This window comes from Podarcis gaigeae (assembly GCF_964106915.1).
Source record: "Podarcis gaigeae genome assembly, chromosome: 13".
NCBI classification, from domain to species: Eukaryota; Metazoa; Chordata; class Lepidosauria; order Squamata; family Lacertidae; genus Podarcis; species Podarcis gaigeae.
Window position 1 is genome coordinate 11106114 of NC_139689.1, and position 20184 is coordinate 11126297.

The 20184-nt window shown below is 41.2% G+C and overlaps 1 protein-coding gene across 1 annotated transcript; it reads left to right on the top strand.

Moving 5' to 3' along the window:
* Positions 1–923: 923 nt before the first annotated feature.
* Positions 924–18438, top strand: LOC310830759 (vomeronasal type-2 receptor 26-like; the record flags this gene model as incomplete). The annotated part of the gene is made up of 9 exons (XM_083710599.1): positions 924–1159; positions 1664–1955; positions 5157–5366; positions 11110–11144; positions 11631–11922; positions 14159–14407; positions 15006–15233; positions 15934–16168; positions 17537–18438. The coding sequence occupies 9 exons, from the start codon at positions 924–926 to the stop codon at positions 18436–18438; spliced, it is 2679 nt and encodes an 892-aa protein (XP_083566725.1).
* Between the last annotated feature and the right edge of the window lie 1746 nt (positions 18439–20184).

Here is a 20184-nt window from a genome sequence, read left to right on the forward strand (position 1 = left end):
CACAGGACAAAGAGATGCAGTGACTTTTGGAACCTGTGAATAACTGCTTCTCCCAGGGCATGATGAGAAATATCAATAGTTGCAGGAATGAAGGATACAGAACCATATATGGACGGGAAAACATCATGGGAGGAATTGTAGGACACAGGAAAGAATAAGGATTAGACTTAGAGTTCCTCACTTGGAACTTTATAAATTACCTAATATACCAACACAAATAGAAATCACAAGACTGTAGTTGTTATCTAAGAGATTATTATATGTGCATGGAATGCAATGGAAATTATTAACATAGTGGAACACAGAATTAATGAAGAAGAATGAAGCCATCAAATCTAGCTTGCAAGGGGAAACGTTTAATTAAATCATATAATTTGACATTTGAATAATTGGCATTCATAATTGTATTAATTAAATAAAATTGGTATGGTTATGATGAGGTCACTATTAGAACAATATTTTTAAATCAATAAAAATATATATTTAAAAAATAATAATAGTAATATTTTGACAGTTTCCCTACTGCTGATGCGCCATAGAATCCAAAAATACTGCACAAGTGATTTTCTCCCCTATCATTACTAAAATTACAGTAATCAATCCACCTGACTGAACCTTCAGTTGTCACAGTGTAAAAAATGAATCAACAAGCAAGGCTGAAATGATTATAAGCTCCTCTTTGCTCCATAGACAACTAGGCTGGGCTCTGTTACTTATCAGTTATCAGTTTTCCTTTTTCATATCAAACCACTGCATCTTATTTGCCATCCAAGGCATTCTGTTGTGACAGTGTTCAAGTTAAGAATAAGGTGGATACGTGTCCCTTACACTGCCAGATTGACAGAGTCAGCTGCCACCCAATTTGTCTTGTTCAGATCAGGTGGAGGAGAGGAATAATACTGTCGAGAGAAGCAGGGGAGTCCATGCAGACAAGGGAATTTGCCATCAGGATGTTGCTCCTGCTGCTTCTGCTGCTCCCCAATATAGTGTCTCAAGTACAAAGTGCTAAATGCACCACAAATAATCCTGTTCATGTTCCACACGAGTGGTATGAGCCAGGTGACCTGGTCATTGGTGCAATGGCATCTCATGTCTATTACATAGTCCGCAAGGTTTCCTTCAAGAAACACCCTTCCCATGACTTCATTGAGGCCCCAATGTAAATAACCATTAATTAATGTTATTTTAATTATTCCATATATGCTATATCTTAAAATAACTTTGATTGATTGGGGGGTTAGGTTTAGAACTTTATCTTTTAAACGTGTGGAGAGATTTTATTAGAAATCTCTGTGCATATAGGCTATGTGCATATTGTAAATGAACAATAAGCTTTTTAAAAACACCAAATCTATAAAGACAGACAGAAAAGAGAGTAGGAGAAAGAGAAAAGAGATGGCATTAAAAATAGGAAAAGTATGGTACTCAACTTTTTTTATGATACCCAAATTTTCAAGGTGGCGAAAACAAATATGGGTTGCTAAAGATAGGGAGAAATGTGCAACAGCTTTTAAAATTACACAGTATTCTTAGATTGCCCAAATAAGTAAATAAACTTTGCTGGCTTCATCTTCTCCTTATAGGGAGGCAGGTGAATCTCTCCTATCTAGATTCTGTGCACTGTTTAATTTTCCCATCAAACAATACCTCACTTTATTTGCAGGGTGTTGACAAAGTTCTACCAGCAAATCCTGGCCTTGGTGTTTGCTGTTGATGAGATCAACCAGAATCCCAGGATGTTGCCCAATGTCTCTCTCGGCTTCCACATCTATGATAGCTATTATGATTCAAAGATGACCTACCGAAACACTCTGGACCTGATCTTTAAATCACGTCACTTTGTTCCCAACTACAGGTGTGGCATCCAGAAAAATGTCATAGGAGTCATTGGGGGACTCAGCTCTGATACCTCCTGGTGCATGGCAAACATCTTAGGTCTTTTCAAGATTCCACAGGTAGAATATGGATTTTGAAAAATAGATATCATGCTTTCCTTGCAGTAGGAAGCTACTGATTCATAAATATGGAGTGGGGAAATAGACAAAGTAAAAGAGCCATAATAAGCATATCCAACAATGTTTATAAGAAAGGCTATTTGTGTTTAATAGATAAAACAGGAGATTTCTGTATAGCTGCCAGATATGTGCATGAGGCACCTAGACTGGTCAATATACATCAATCTTGAAGGCCCTGCACTGGCTTCCTTTGAGCTACTCAGTATAAGACATTGACATTTTTTCATAAGCAAAAATTGCTCAGAAGACATTAACTAAAAATGTTCCTCCCCTTAAGAATCAAGATATTCCTTTCCCAAAGTATGATGTTAATCAACATTGTTCACTTTCAGAGGCTAATTGGCAACACTGTTTTCTTGCTATTGTTCTGGCATTTGTCATCTGTCATTTCAGAGCGTCATTTATATAGTGGTGTCAGCACTGTGCTATTCTGCTACATTGTTGTATTTCACTTTAGTTGTTTTAAGTAGTGCTGGTACATTATTTTGCATTTTGCTGATATTTTTTATGATGTGGTTTATTGTGCTTAGAAAACAGGATTTCCCAGGAGATCTTCCTGAGAGGGTTCTTAGAGGATAGAGTATCAACCTCTCTCTTCAACCGCTATAAAGGTTACAAAGCAAAAATACATGAACCACCTCCATTTAGTATATTAACATGACCGATGATAAATGCTCCTCTCTACTTGGAGACAATCAGTGTATACAAGTATAAAGCTGTGATGATGCCATAATAATAACAATAAATATCTACAGAAACCATGAGCAAAATTATCTCTGTTTTTCTATGTAATTTGGTACATTTGGGATATATATTCAGTGTGTGTGTGTGTGTGTGTGTGTGTGTACAAATATTTTGGGATATCATGATCTCTTGCTTCCACTTGGAAACATTTGGCTTTTGCTTTTTCCAGATTTCATATGGTTCATTTGAACCAGCCATAAATCATGGAATCAAGTTCCCTTCCTTTTACCGCATGGTCCCCAATGAAGACCTTCAGTATCAGGGAATTATCCAGTTACTTCTGCATTTCAGATGGAAATGGGTTGGGCTCATCACTCCAGCTAATGAAGCTGGAGAACGTTTCTTACAGACAATTGAGCCAATGCTTTTCAAGAAAGGAATCTGTTCAGCATTCACAGAAAAACTTAAATTCAATATGAATTATAACAGTAACTTAATAGAAATGATGGACATAAAGATTTTGTTACCAAGTTTCACAACCAGCAGCGCCAATGTCGTTCTTGTATATGGAGAAAGTAGATTTATTATATGGTTGTCAGTTGCTTTAAGCGCAATGGAGTTTTCTCAGCTACTATTTCCTCAAAAGAAGTCACGTGAAGGAACAGTATGGATTATAACAACCCAAATTGAATTCATATTATATAGCCTTCAAAAATTTGTTAATATAAGAAATTTCCATGGTGCTATCTCCTTTGCAATTCACTTCAAGGAGATTCACAACTTTAAAGACTTTCTTCGGAGTATACATCCTCATTGGACAGACACAGATGGTTTTATCCAAGATTTCTGGGAAGATGCATTCAGTTGTTCACTTTCAAATTCCACTCTCTCACCAACCATGTGTACTGGAGAGGAGATGCTGGAGAGCCTCCCGGCACCATTTTTTGAAATGAGCATGACTGGCCACAGCTACAGTATCTATAATGCTGTTTATGCTTTGGCACATGCCTTAAATACCAAGCAGTTGGCTGGAACCATCCGCAAAAGGAGAGATGCTGGTGGACGACTTGCTCCTCAATATGCAGAACCTTGGCAGGTATATTTTCCTACTACCTCATTGTATTCACTGCATTGCTTTATTATGTGAGTTGGCATTTAATGATCAGTAAAGAAATAAAGCAAAAGTTTACCAACAATTATACGTCGATGAAGCTGTGACAACCACCTCCTCACACTGCAAACACCTCTGTTTTCTCTCCAAATCCCTCCGCAATTGTCCCTGTCTCTCTCTTACCTGTCCAGTTACCAGTGGTGTAAGGTTGGGGGCCAGGAATGCATGGCCCCAGGCACATAATTCTGAGGGATCACAACCAGGACCCCACCCCCAGGCATTGGCTTCTGTGGGGATCCTCATCCTGTCCAAGAGAAAACAGAAGAGCAGTCAATCAGGGAGCTGCTGCTGCTTGGACACATCCTGGAAGGCCCTTCCCCAACTCCTCATCCTTCCCTGTCTGCCCACCATCAGGGGTTTCTGGGCCCTCAAGCCAAACCAGGCCTCACCACTTGCTCCCCAGAACACGCTGGCAACTGTTTGATCACTGTCCCTAGACCCTCCTTCTCTCCATCCTCCTCTTCGGCCTTTGTTCCTGGATTGCTGTCTGCCTCTTCCTGCTCCCTTAACCCCATTGCCAGTTCAGTTTCTGACACCTCCTCCTCCTATTCTCGCCCTCTTCTGCCACTGACCACTCCTTGTCATCCCACCACCAATCCCCTGGCTCTAAGCCTTCTTTCCCTGGGGGTCCCTTGGGGGTCCCCAGCTGGTGCCTCTAACCAATCCTCTGCATCCAGCCAGTCCCTAACACCAATGCTCAAATCCACTCTATAAACTAAGGAAAGGTCCAGTTCTCATATTATGTTTCTATGTTTTGAGAACATGAGCTCCCATCTCATCTCTTGCTTGACTTCTCAAAGTCCTTCCATTTCTTGCGTCTTGACAAAGGCTGATCCCAAGCAAACAGGCTTAACTCTCCTTCATATATCTTTATGGAAGGCTCTTTACTGTTGAATTAAGAATGATTCATGGTTTCCCACTCCTCCTGTATGTGCAACTGAAATATTGCTCCCCATTGTGCAACTGAAATATTGCTTGTCAATGTAAGTTGAGTTGTCTATGTTTTTATGTATTACATGTTTCATTTTTCTTTTTTTCCCCCTTTTTTCTTGGCTGTGTAAGTATGTTTGTGATATGTATGATATGTATGTATGTTAAAAAGCAATAAAAAAATATTTTTTTAAAAAATGAAATATTGCTCTCCATTGTGAACTGAAGTGTTTAACTCCTAGAAGAAAAGGATTTGATTCCATCTAGGGATGCTATCCAACAATCTTAATCAAACTATTAGAATGCTTTATAGACTTTTTGATTTTCCTTCCTCTTAGCTCCATTTATTCCTGCAGAGAATCTCATTCAACAACAGTGCTGGCGATGAAATTACATTAAATGAATATGGAGAGTTAGCAGCTGGCTTTGATATTACAAACATGGTCACTTTCCCAAATAGATCATACATCAGAGTCAAAGTGGGAAGGTTGGATCCTCAGGCCCCTCCAGGCACAGAGCTCACCATTAATGAAGATGGAATCAAATGGCACAGACGCTTCACTAAGGTATGGAAAATAAATGCACAGTCCCTGAAATTCCATAATCTGTGGTTATCCAAAATATGGGATGTAACAAAAGAACTTAACATATTATAACTTTGATATTCACTATTGAAAATATTGGCTTAAAATGAATACGCATTTGATAGAGAAATACTCTGTTAGAAAGAGTGACTTTTCCTCTATGTTTGCACCTTCAGCTTCTGAGGCCCTGCCTGTTCGACTGTGTACATGGTAAGATACTGGATGTGAGACTGAAATTCCCTTTATTTTTATTTTATGCCTATAAACCATCTAGGAGAAAATGTTGTCCTATAAGAAATACTGTAAGATCTAACAGTAAATTAAAGAATGAGCCAAAATACAACAAAAAAAAATCAATAGGCACAAAAGACATCTCACACTAAGAAGGAAGAATGGCCATCAGAGAGTCCAGCATTGGCCAACATTCTTGTTTGTGGATTCCTTGATGCAAATCTCCAGTTAGTGGCATTAGACTGAAGACTAAACTAGCTATATCATTGTTTGGGCTGAGAAGGAATATTATAATCTGATTGAGTTTGTATGATGCTAATTTCAGGGTCCGTACATCTAGGAGCGGTTGTAGCTGGTGAACAGGTCTAAGGTGGGTGCAAGCCCTTATAGCCACAGAAGCAACTTAAGACTCTAGTAGTGAGTTAGAATCAAGGAGTACTCCCAGACTTAAGAACTTCTGGCTTCAGAGAGTGTGCAACCACTCCCAGAAGAGGTCAGGCATAGGAAATACCCACCCAAAGCATTTCTTTCTGATAAAGAGTCAGCCCCCATACAATCCATGACTTTCTCCAGACACCTGTCCAGCAACTTCACCACCTCCTCGCTATCCAATGGAATGGAGAGATGGAGCTACAATTCATCAGCATACAGATGACACCATGTGCCAGATCCTAGAATATTATTCTGAAGAGTTTCATACATATGATAAATTAGTAGTAGTAGTAGTACCCTGCCCATCAGGCTGGGTTTCCCAAGCCACTCTGGGCGGCTCCCAACAAAATGTTAATAATGATAATAATAAATTGATAAAACATCAAACATTAAAAACTTCCCTAAACAGGGCTGCCTTCAGATGTCTTCTAAAAGTCAAATAGTTGTTTAAATAGTATAAAAATAAATAAATAGTATAAAAGACAGAATGGGTCCTAATGGGACACCAAAGCCCAAAAGCCATGGAGTGGTTCCCTAGTACTAGTTTCTCAGAGTGACCCTGCAGGTAGGAACAGAACCACTGTAATGGGGTACGTTTAGTTGCTATCTCCTTGAGTCACAACAATAAAAGCCTTAACGAAAATGCAGTTAGGTTGTGAGGTGAGATTAGACTGAATTCTGGTGCAGCTGAAAGGGTGGATGGTCTAGGTATGAATACTGAAGTCTTGTTGAGTTTATATAATGCTTAGAGGAGCAGCTCTTTACCACACCGTATGTGACACCTGTGCACCTATGGATGATATATTTCACAATAGTCCTTCTATTTACTGTTAAATCACCTGATCTTGGATATTAGATAAATCCCCTAAAACATTTATCTCTTCCTACCTCTTTGGATAGGTGCCACCCCCTTCTATATGTAATGACATCTGCCATTCTGGATACGGGAAGAAAAAGAAGGAGGGGAAGAAGTTTTGCTGCTATGATTGTGATCCATGTCCAGAAGGAATGATCTCAAATGAGAAAGGTGGACAATGCCATCATAGACAATACCTAACAATGCAATTTATTTTAGTAAGGTCTGGGCTCACTGGCAATTCCGTGGTTATTAAACCACTGGAGAAGGACAGGTTTAAATCAAATTCATGTGTTGATCTCATTTTTTTATAGATAACGTCAATGTGACCTTATATTTCAAATGACTTGAAGACAAATATTTAAATTGTAGGCAATATATTTCACCTCCAACTTCTGTAAAGTTAGGGGGGAATAGAAGTGGTGTTTTCTCCTCTAAGATTTAGGTTGTTTCATGAGAGGGAGAAAAATAAATCAAACTCACCTTTCTGGGCTTCAAAGATTTCAGCTGTAATGTATTTCTCTTTAGCTGTACAGTATAAGTGGTTCTAAGAAAAAGTAAGGAAGGCAATAAAAACAGATGTCCTCCTTGTAAAAAGTTCAGATTTCATGCATGAGATTTATTGTTGATGCATCAAGAGGGAAGGCATTTGGGCTGGAAGTTTAGAAATATTTTCAGATAGAAAACACTATGCTAGATGGACTAATGATGAGAAAATTCTTAAGATTAGTTATGGTTACTTCAAATTGTCACACATTGTTTGTTTGTTTTCAGACATGGAAACATGTATCAGTTGCCCAGCAGATCAATATTCAAACAGTGGCCAGGATCTATGCATTGCCAAGACTCCAAATTTCCTAGCCTTTGATGAAACCTTGGCCATTGTTTCAACTTCCTCTGTGCTTCTATTCTCTCTGATCACAATTTTGGTGCTAGGCATCTTCATTAAGCATCATGATACAGCCATAGTCAAAGCCAACAACCGAAGCCTCACCTATGGTCTCCTTATCTCCCTCCTCTTGTGTTTCCTCTCTTCTTTGTTGTTTCTTGGAAAGCCTAATAAGGTGACTTGCCTTCTCCGACAAACTGCTTTTGGCATTGTCTTCTCTATAGCCCTCTCCAGCATCTTAGCCAAAACCATACTGGTGGTTTTGGCATTCATGGCTACCAAACCAGGATCCAATATGAGGAAATGGGTAGGCAAAGAACTGGCTTATTCCATTGTCTTTTCCTGCTCCATTGTCCAAGTAGGAATCTGTGTTCTCTGGCTGGCAACCTCTCCCCCATTCCCAGATGTGGACATGGACTCAATGACTGAAGAAATCATATTTCTTTGTAATGAAGGGTCAGTCTCCATGTTCTATTGTGTTTTGGGCTACATGGGATTCCTGGCCACTATCAGCTTCACAGTGGCCTTCTTGGCCAGGAAGTTGCCTGACAGCTTCAACGAAGCCAAGTTCATCACCTTCAGCATGCTGGTCTTCTGCAGTGTTTGGCTCTCCTTCATTCCAACCTACCTGAGCACCAGAGGAAAATACATGGTGGCTGTGGAGATCTTCTCCATCTTTGCTTCCGGTGCTGGGTTGCTGGCTTGCATTTTCCCCCCTAAATGCTACATTATTGTGGTGAGGCCTGACCTGAACAACAGAGAGCAGCTAACACAAAGGAAGTTATAAATGACAGAAAAAATTGTGGTTCTGTTGGATCTGAGGCTACATGGACTTGCTAGAAGGTATAAATTTCCGGGTCCCTACTCTGGATGTGGATAGAGTTTGATTCTTTAGTTTTTTGTCTGCCAAAGTTTCCCAAAGGCAATGGGTACAGATTTTTCTTCAGGGTCTACTCCCAAAGCCTTTTTCACGAATGAGTACAGCTGTAAAGCAGTGGTGGTTTAAGTTCAAAGTTTCCTTCTCCTAGATGAGCTCCCTTCCTATGTTTATGAGACCCATCTGCCCCTCATTTCCTTCTGCGGCCCTTTCAGTAGCCACCTTGTTGAGCATTGGACCTCTTTTGCTCTCATCCACTCAATCTGCTATATCCTGCCTTTGCATGCTGAGAAATTCCCTAACTCACTGAAGGTTTGAGATCCATTGGCTACACTCACCTGGTGTAGGCTGCCAGTGAATCTGTTTCCTGGGGTGTGGCTGCTGTTGCATGCTGACAGTTTTAGGAGCCACAGGGGAGAGCTGAGTGCAGGTGGTAGGGGATCAGAGGTAGACAAACTACACCAGAAGGAGCATGACTTGTTCCCCACTATAGTTACTACCCCTCCCCTAACACTCTATACACCCCTGTCATGTATTACTGTACCTTTGAATCAAATAGATTCTTAATAGCAAAACTGTCAGACTTTCAATTTAGAAAGGGTTACGTTCAGTTGATGGGTGTTGTACATGTATGAGTGCTTGATTATTAATAAAAAGTCTCAATAATTATTTCAAGTAATCTGCAAATTCATGTTGAAGACAACACAGGGTACCAGAAGGAACACACATTGTGAAATAGTTGAAGGCTCTACAATCTTTATCTCTCTCCGCACATTGGATACTACTATCTATAATAGGACAAGACTTTGAGTCTTCTGAACTACACTTCTAACCAGATTGAAAGAGTTGTGACAGAGAATATCTCAAGCATGCCAGATGACTTCAGAGAATACAAATGTGTTGTTTCTAAGGTCTATTGATGCTATTATCCAGGGTCCCCACATCTTGGTAAGGCTTGAATGCTCTCCGGAATTGCTGCCACAATTCAGTTAGGGTGATGGCAAACCATATCTCATCAGTGTTACATAAGTGGGAGAATGAAGGATCTCCCAATTTAGGGAGCAGGGAAAGGATGGAGCCAGCTCAACTCTAGATATTCTGCCATAGCAAAGAGTGAACTAGATGACCTTTTAGGTTCATTCCTTACTTATGATTTTGTGATGTGACAAATATAATTACATTGGCAGATCCGGCTTCCTGTCTACCAGCTGCAGCAATAGAGGCTTTTAGATTAACTATCTGCAGTCTGGGTTCAGATCATTCTTCCTAGGCTGAAAAAAATGGTGAACACTGCTTTTTTACTAGAAGCCGAATCACAGGACAAAACGTTGCATTGACTTTTGGAAACAGTGGGATAACTGCTTCTCCCAGTGCATGATGGGATCCATCAACAGCTGTAGGAATGAAGGATACAGAACCATATATGGATGGGAAAACATCATGGGGAAAACCTGTCACATGCAGGAAAGAATAAGGGATACAGTTAGAGTTCCTCACTTAAAACTTTATATACATTACCTAATATTCCAACACAAATAGAAACACAAGACTGTAACTGTTATATAAGGGATTATTTTATTTGCATGGAATGTAATGAAAATTATTAACACAGTGGAATGCAGAAATAATGTAAAAATATGAAGCCATCAGATCTAGCATGCAAGGGGGCCAGTTTAATTAAATCATATAATTTGGAATTTGAATAATTGGCATTCATAATTGCATTAATTAAATAAATTGGTATTGTTATAATGAAGCTGGTATTGGAACAATATTGGGAAATAAATGAAAAATATATATTTAAAAATAATAATGGTAATATCTTAGCAGTTCCCCTACTGCTGATGAGCCATAGAATCCAAAAATACTGCACAAGTGCTTCTCTCCCCTATCATTATTAAAATTACAATAATCAATCCACCTGGCTGGTCCTCCAGATATCACAGTGGAAAAAAAGAATCAACAACCAAGCCTGAAATGATTATAAGTTCCTCTGTGCTCCATAGACAACTAGGCAGGGCTCTGTTACTTATCAGTTATCAGTTTCCCTCTTTCATATCAAATCACTTCATCTTGTTTGCCATCCAAGGCATTCTGTTGTGACAATGTTCAAGCTAACAATAAGGTGGATACGTGTCCCTTAAAGTGCCAAATTGACAGAGTCAGCTGTCACCCAATTTGCCTTGTTCAGATCAGGTGGAGGAGAGGAATAATACTGTCGGGAGAAGCAGGGGAGTCCATGCAGACAAGGGTATTTGCCATCAGGATGTTCCTCCTGCTGCTTCTGCTGCTCCCCAATATAGTGTCCCAAGGACAAAGTGTTAAATGCGCAACAAATCATCCTGTTCATGTTCCACACGAGTGGTATGAGCCAGGTGACCTGGTCATTGGTGCAATGGCATCTCATATCTTTTACATAGTCCCCAAATTATCCTTCAAGATACACCCTTCCCAGGTCTTCACTGATACCCCACTGTAAGTAACCAGTAATTAAAATTATTTTATCTATTGCTTATAAGCTGTTTCTGACTGAAAATAACTTTTATTGATTGGGGGGGGATCTCTTCCACTTTATTTTTTGAATGTGGAGAGATTTTATTAGAAATCTCTGTGCACATAGGATATGAACATTAAGCTTTTTTAAAAATCCAATTCTGTAAAGAGAGACAGAAAAGAGAGCAGGAGAAAGAGAAAAGAGATGGCATAAAAACACAAGAGAAACATATAGCCAAAAGTCTACTCAACTTTGTTGATGATACCCAAATTTTCAATGTGGTGAAAACAAACATAGGTTGCTGAAGATATGAAGAAATGTGCAACAGCTTTCTTAACGACACATTATTATTCTATTGCCTAAATAAATAAATAAACTATTCTGGCTTTGTCCTCTCATTTTAGGTAGAAGATGAAACTCTCATATCTAGATTATGTTTAATTTTCCCACTCTCACTCCATTTGCAGGGTAGTGACTAAATTCTACCAGCAAATCCTGGCCTTGGTGTTTGCTGTTGATGAGATCAACCAGAATCCCAGGATGTTGCCCAATGTCTCTCTCGGCTTCCACATCTATGATAGCTATTATGATTCTAAGATGACCTACCGAAACACTCTGGACCTGCTCTTTAAATCACGTCACTTTGTTCCCAACTACAGGTGTGGCATCCAGAAAAATGTCATAGGAGTCATTGGGGGACTCAGTTCTGATACCTCCTGGTGCATGGCAAATATCTTAGGTCTTTTCAAGATTCCACAGGTAGAATATGGGTTTTGGAAAACAGAGATTTCATGCTTTCCTTGCAGTAGGAATCTACTGATTCATAAATATGGAGTGGGAAAATGGACAAAGTAAAAGAGCCATAATAACCATATCCAACAATGTTTGTAAGAAGGGCAATAGATAAAATAGGAGATTTCTGTATAGCTTCCAGGTATATATATGAGGCACTTAGACTGGTTCATATACATCAATCCTGAACGCACTGCACTGGCTTCCTGTGAGCTACTCAATATATGACATTGACGTTGGTTCATAAGCAAAAATTACTCAGAAGGCATTAACTAAAAATGTTCCTCCCCTTGAGAATCAATATATTCCTTTCCCAAAGTATGATGTTAATCAACATTGTTCACTTTCAGAGGCTAATTGAAAAGGCTGTTATTGTTCTGTCATCTCTCAGCCGTCACTTCAGAGCATTATATAGTGGTTTCAGTAGTGTGCTGTTTTACTTCATTGTTGGATTGCTATTTTTGTTCTTTTAATCTTTCTTGGAATGCTTAGCATGGTGTTTCTGTATCTTACTGATATTTTATATGATGTGATTTATTCTGCTCAGCGAATAATAACATATGCAGTCTAATAGAGATCTTCAGGATTTCCCAAGATATCTTCCTGAGAGAGTTCTTAGCAGATGCAGAAGCAACCTCTCTCTACAAGGTTACAAAGCAAAAGAGCATGATCAACAATTTCTATTGCTCCACCTCCATCTTGGACTTTTGTTCAATGATCCACTTAGCCTTGTTCCTCTCTAATTGGAGACAATCAATATGTACAAGAATGAAGCTGTGATGATGCCATAATAACAAGAATAAATATCTACAGGAATCATTGAGCAAAATTATCTCTGTTTTCTATGTAAGTTGGGTTTGGTGCTGTCCCTAAACCTGGTAAACTTGGAATATATATTGAATATATATTCTATATATGTGTGGGGCGTGTTTAAATAAATTGGAATATCATGAGTTCTCGTTTCCACTTGGAAACGTTTGGCTTTTGCTTTTTCCAGATTTCATATGGTTTATTTGAACCAGCCATAAATGATGGAACCAAGTTCCCTTCCTTTTACCGCATGGTCCCCAATGAAGACCTTCAATATCAGGGAATTATCCAGTTACTTCTGCATTTCAGATGGAAATGGGTTGGGCTCTTGACTCCAGCTAATGAAGCTGGGGAACAGTTCTTACAGACAATTGAGCAAATGTTTTTAAAGAATGGAATCTGTTCAGCATTTACAGAAAGAGTTAAACCCAGTATACATTATAATGCCAACTTACTGAAAATGCTGGATGACTCAAGGATTTTGTTACCAACTTTTACAACCAGCAAAGCCAATGCAGTTCTTGTATACGGAGAAAGTAGATTTATTATATGGTTGTCAGTTACTTTAAAGGTAATGAAGTTAACTCAGCTGCTATTTCTTAGTAAGAAGTCCCATGAAGGAAAAGTATGGATTACAACTGCCCAAATTGATTTCATATTACATAGCCTTCAAGAAAGTATTGATGTTAATATACAAATGCTCCATGGTGCCATCTCCTTTGCAATTCACTTCAAGGAGATTCACAACTTTAAATACTTTCTTCAAAGTATACATCCTCATTTGACAGAGGCAGATGGTTTTATCCAAGATTTCTGGGAAGATGCATTCGGCTGTTCACTTTCAAATTCCACTTTCTCAACATTCTTTGATAAAATGTGTACTGGAGAGGAAATACTGGAGAACCTGCCAGCACCACTTTTTGAAATGAACATGACTGGCCACAGCTACAGTATTTATAATGCTGTCTATGCTTTGGCACATGCCTTGAATAGCATGCACTTGGCTGGAATCATCCGCAAAATAAGAAATGCTAAAGGAAAACTCTCTCCTCAATATGTAGATCCTTGGCAGGTATTGTTCCCTGTTACAAACCATTCACTGCATTGGTCCATTTTGTGAGTAGGCATTTAATCATCAGTAAAGAAATAAAAGAATAAAAAATAAGAAATTAAAAATAAACCTTAAGTAAATTTATTGTATGAAAGATGGGAATTAGAGTATTTCCTATAACGATACTAAACGGACTTTAGATGACACAGACTTTCAGAAGCAACAGACTACCAACAACTACAGGTAACTGTAGCTGTGCCAACCACCTCCTTCACACTGCAAACCCCTCTGTTTTCTCCCCATACCCCTCCCCAATTGTCCCTGTCTCTCTTACCTGTCCAGTTCCCCAGTGGTGTAAGGTTGGGGGCCCGGGGCCCATGGCCCCGGGTACATAATTCTGAGGGAGAACAACCAGGACCCCAACCCCAGGCACTGGCTTTTGCAGGGATCCTCATATCCAAGAGAAAACAGAAGAGCAGCCCACCAGGGAGCAGCCACTACCTGGGCACCTCCTGGAAGGCCCCGTCCCCAACTCCTCATCTTTCCCTGTATGCCCACCACCAGGGGTTTCTGGGCCCTGAAGCCTCACTGGTAGGTCCCCAGAAGAGGCTAGCAACTGTGTGATCACTGTCTCCAGACCCTGCTTTTCTCCCTTCTCCTCTTCTGCCTCTGAGTCTGGATTTCAGTCTACCATAGCCTCTTCCTGCTCCCTTAACCCTGTTGCCTCTTTTGTTTCTGACACCTCCTCCTCCCAGTCTGCTCCCTCTTCTCCCACTGACCACTTGTTATCCCTAACACCAATGCTCAAGTCTACTCAATAAACTAAGGAAAGGTCCAGTCAGACGTTCTCATGTTGCCTTCCAATGTTTTGAGAGAATGAGCTCCCATCTCTTCTCTTGCTTGGCTTCTCAAATTTCTTCCCTTTCATGGGTTTTGACAAAGGTTGATCCCAAGCAAACAGATCTATAGGCTTAACTGTCCTTCACATATCTTTATGGAAGCCTCTTGACTGTTGAATTGAGACTGATTCATGATTTCCAACTCCTCCTGTATGTGCAACGGAAATATTGTCCCATTGTGAACTGAAGTGTTTAACTGCTAAAGGAAAAGAATTCGATTCCATCTAGGGATGCTATCCAACAATCTTAATCAGAATGCTTTATAGACATTTTTATTCTCTTCCTCTTAGCTCCATTCACTCCTGCAGAGAATCTCATTCAACAACAGTGCTGGGGATGACATTACATTAAATCAGTATGGAGAGTTAGCAGCTGGCTTGGATATTACCAACTTGGTCACTTTCCCAAATCATTCATATGTCAGGGTGAAAGTGGGCAGGTTGGATCCTCAGGCCCCTCCTGGCAAAGAGCTCACCATTAATGAAGACAGAATCAAATGGCACAGACGCTTCACTAAGGTATGGAAAATAAATGCCATAATTTGTGGTTATCCCCAATATGGGACGTAATAGGACATTATTAACTTTGATATTCACTATTGAAAATCTGGTTTAAAATAAGATTTCAATCTACATGAATACTACTTATGGAGAGATACTCTATTAGAAAGAGTGACTTTTCCTCTATGTTTGCACCTTCAGCTTCTGAGGCCCTGCCTGTTCGACTGTGTACATGATAAGATACTGCATGTGAGACTGAAATTCCCTTTATTTTTATTTTATGCCTATAAACCATCTAGCAGAAAATGTTGTCCTATAAGAAATACTGTAAGATCTAACAGTAAACTAAAGAATGAGCCAAAATACCAAAAAATTAAGAGGCACAAAAGACATCTCACACTAAGAAGGAAGAATGGCTATCAGAGAGCCCAGCGTTGGCCAACATTCTTGTTTGTGGATTCCTTGATGCAAATCTCCAGTTAGTGGCATTAGACTGAAGACTAAGCTAGCTATATCGTTGTTTGGGCTGAGAAGGAATATTATAATCTGATTGAGTTTGTATGATGCTAATTTCAGGGTTCGTACATCTAGGAGCAGTTGTAGCTGGTGAACAGGTCTCAGGTGGGTGCAAGCCCTTCTAGCCACAGAAGCAACTTAAGACTCTAGTAGTGAGTTAGAATCAAGGAGTACTCCCAGACTTAAGAACTTCTGGCTTCAGAGAGTGTGCAACCTCTCCCAGAACAGGTCAGGAGTAGGAACCACGTACCCAAAGCATTTCCCTCCTATCAGGATTCAGATCCCATCCAATCCTTCACTCTCTCCAGACACATGTCCAGTACCTTCACCACCTCCTCTCATTCCAATGGAATGGAGAGATAGAGCAGCACATCATCACCATACAGATGACACTGTGTTCCAGATCCTAGGATATGATTCTGAAGAGTTTCATACTGGTGAGAAATGGCAACAAAACACAGAATGGGTCTTAAAGGGACACCAAAGCCCAAAAGCCATGGAGCGGTTTCCTGGTACAGTGGTACCTCGGGTTAAGTACTTAATTCATTCCGGAGGTCCGTACTTAACCTGAAACTGTTCTTAACCTGAAGCACCACTTTAGGTAATGGGGCCTCCTGCTGCGGCTGCGCCGCTGGAGCACGATTTCTGTTCTCATCCTGAAGCAAAGTTCTTAACCTCAAGCACTATTTCTGGGTTAGCAGAGTCTGTAACCTGACGCGTATGTAACCTGAAGCGTATGTAAGCCGAGGTACCACTGTACTAGTTTCTCAGTGTGACCCTGCAGGTAGGAACAGAACCACTGTAATGGGGTACCTTTAATTCCCATCTCCTTGAGTCACAACAAAGAACATATGTGAAATCCTTGAAGAAAATGCAGTTAGGTTCTGAGGTGAAATTAGACTGAATTCTGGCACAGCTGTAAAGGTGGATGATCTAGGTATAAATATTGCAGTTTTATTGAGTTTGTACAATGCTTAGAGGAGCAGCTCTTTACCCCCACTGTATGTGACACCTGTGCACCTATGGATCATATATTTCACACTATTAGTCCTTCTATTTACTGTTAAATCACCTGATATTGGATACTAGATAAATACCCCCCCAAAAAAATTAACTTTTCCTACCTCTTTGGATAGGTGCCACCCCCTTCTGTATGTAATGACATCTGCCATTCTGGATACGGGAAGAAAAAGAAGGAGGGGAAGAAGTTTTGCTGCTATGATTGTGATCCATGTCCAGAAGGAATGATCTCAAATGAGAAAGGTGGACAATGTCATCTTAAGACAATACCAAACAATGCAATTCCATGGTTATTAAACTGCTGAAGGAGGGAAGGTTTAAATTAAATTGATGTGTTGATCTCATTGTTTATAGAAAACATCAACATATTTTTATCTTTAAAATATTTCAAAGAATTTTAAAAAATATATATTTTACCTCCACAAAATTAGGGTGGAATAGAATTGGTGATTTCTCCACTAAGAGTTAGGTTTTTGACAAGAGGGTGAATGTCTCATTAAACTTGCCTTTCTGGACTCCAAAGATTTCAGCTGTAATTTATTACTAAATTTGCTAAATAGTTTGTGTGGTTCTTAGACTGTAAGAGCAGATGTCCTCCATGTAGAAAATTCTGGGTTTGATTCATGAGATTTATTTTTGATGCCTAAAGGTTAAAATCATTTGGGCTTGAAGTTCTTAAACATTTTTAGGTGGAAACCATTGTGCTAGATGGATTATTGATGAGGAAATTCTTAAAAATAGTTTTGGATGCTTCAAACTGTCATGCATTGTTTCTTTGTTTTCAGACATGGAAACATGTGTCAGTTGCCCAGCAGATCAGTATCCAAACAGTGGCCAGTATCTATGCATTCCTAAGATTCCAAACTTCCTAGCCTTTGATGAAACCTTGGCCATTGTTTCAACTTCCTCTGCACTTTTATTCTCTCTCATCACAGTTCTGGTGCTCAGCATCTTCATTAAGCATCGCAATACAGCCATAGTCAAAGCCAACAACCGAAGCCTCACCTATGGTCTCCTTATCACCCTCCTCTTGTGTTTCCTCTCTTCTTTGTTGTTCATTGGAAAACCTAATATGGTGACTTGCCTTCTCCGACAAACTGCTTTTGGCATTGTCTTCTCTGTGGCCCTCTCCAGCATCTTAGCCAAAACCATATTGGTGGTTTTGGCATTCATGGCTACTAAACCAGGATCCAATATGAGGAAATGGGTAGGCAAAGAACTGGCTTATTCCATTGTCTTTTCCTGCTCCATTGTTCAAGTAGGAATCTGTGTCCTCTGGCTGGCAACCTCTCCCCCATTCCCAGATGTGGACATGCACTCAATGCCTGAAGAAATGATATTTCTTTGTAATGAAGGGTCAGTCTCCATGTTCTATTGTGTTTTGGGCTACATGGGCTTCCTGGCCACTATCAGCTTCACGGTGGCCTTCCTAGCCAGGAAGTTGCCTGACACTTTCAACGAAGCCAAGTTCATCACCTTCAGCATGCTGGTCTTCTGCAGTGTTTGGCTCTCCTTCATTCCAACCTACCTGAGCACCAGAGGAAAATACATGGTGGCTGTGGAGATCTTCTCCATCTTTGCTTCTGGTGCTGGGTTACTAGCTTGCATTTTTTCCCCTAAATGCTATATTATTGTGGTAAGGCCTGACCTGAACAACAGAGAGCAGCTAACAAAAAGAAAGGTATAAATTGTTATGTAGTGAAGTTTCACCCTGGGCCAGCAGGGGGATACGGTAGATAGTTTTCACTCAGGTCTGTAGATAGTTTTCACTCAGGTCCACGTCAGTTATTTTAGGCGGGAAACCCTGGGTTGTTGTTGCTGCAATGTTGACAGGCGGCTGCCTATAAAAGCAGGCCGGCTGAGCTGTTTGCTGTTCAGTTCTGTCCAGCTTGCAAGTAAAGAGCTGCTCTGGAGAAATCGCTGTGTCGTTTGCTATGTTCGCCCACAACTTAACACTGGCGATGAGGATGGGATTGATGGACATCAGAGCACAGCCAGATGCAGCCACCTCTGAGCAGAGCTGAATCACTGAGCTGAATCACTGAGCGAAATCACTGAACAGAACCAATTCAGAGCTGACTGTTCTGGCTAGTGCACGGTGTTCCATCCATCGCCCTTCACGCTGGCATCGGAATCATGGCTTCACTTGTGCCTCTACCGCCGTTTGTGCAAGCCTCTGAATCATGGGACTCCTACCTCGCTCGGTTCGACTGCTACCTCCAAGCCAACCAGCTGACGCAAGTATCACAGGAGCGTAAGCGGGGCCTATTCCTCATCCTCTGTGGGCCTGAGGTTTTCGAGACGGCCCAAGCATTGGTTGCGCCTGAAGCAGTCCAGGCAACACTGTGGGACACGATCCAAGAAAAGCTCTGCAACCACTACGCACCAAAGCTGTCCAAGATTGCTGCCCGCCATGCGTTCTACCACTGGAACCAGGCAGAGGGGGAGTCAATCAACAACTACACCACTGCCCTGCGACAGGCTGCAATGCACTGCGAGTTCCGAGACTTAGACGATGCCCTGATGGATCGAATCGTCTGCGGGGTCCGGGACATCCATCTGCAACGGCGTCTCCTCGCCAAGCCAGACCTCACGCTACAGAAAGCCATTGAGGAGGCTGTGGCCTCAGAAGCTGCTGAATGCTCCGCCCAGGAGATCCGCAAGTCCAGCAGCCCGCGTCTTGCTAGGAAGCCAGTTCTGGTGCATCATGAAGAGGCCAGCAGTGATGAGGCATCCTCCAGTGAAGACGATGACATGCACCAGACAAAGCGGGAGCGCAGAAAGTTCCAACAGAAGTCCAAGGGCCAACCGGAATGTGCCGGCTGTGGAGGCAACCATTCCCGTGCCAAGTGTCGATTCAGAGACGCCATCTGTAGGAAGTATTCCAGAAGGGGCCACATCGCTAAGGTCTGCCGATCGGCTCCGTCTGACACCCCCCCCCCCCTTCATTGACTCGCAAGTCCAAGTCTTCACTCCATTCTGCCAAGGAAAGTTGTTTCGCTCTCACCAACTGCCGCTGCCTGTCTGGAACCACGATTGGCCAAACCGACTCGCCTACGCGACGCAAGCTGAACGTCACGGTGCTCATTGAAGGAGCTCCATGTGACATGGAGATCGACACCGGGTCTGCCCTGTCCATCGTGTCTTGGAGCACCATCAAAAGACTGGTACCCAGAGTGTCCAAAAGGCAACTCGAATCTCACCGCGTACACCTGAGAGACTACCAGGGAAACGACATTCCCGTGGTAGGCGTTGGCCGGTTCCGGATCACCTTCAAGGATTTTTCGGGCCTGCTCCGGTTGGTGGTGGTCGAAGGTCAGCGGACAAGCCTCCTAGGGCTAGACTGGTTTGATGCCCTCGGCCTGGAAGTCACCGGCATCAACTGCATCTCTAACGCAGAGACTGAGGGTCTGGTCAAAGACTTTGCCGAGGT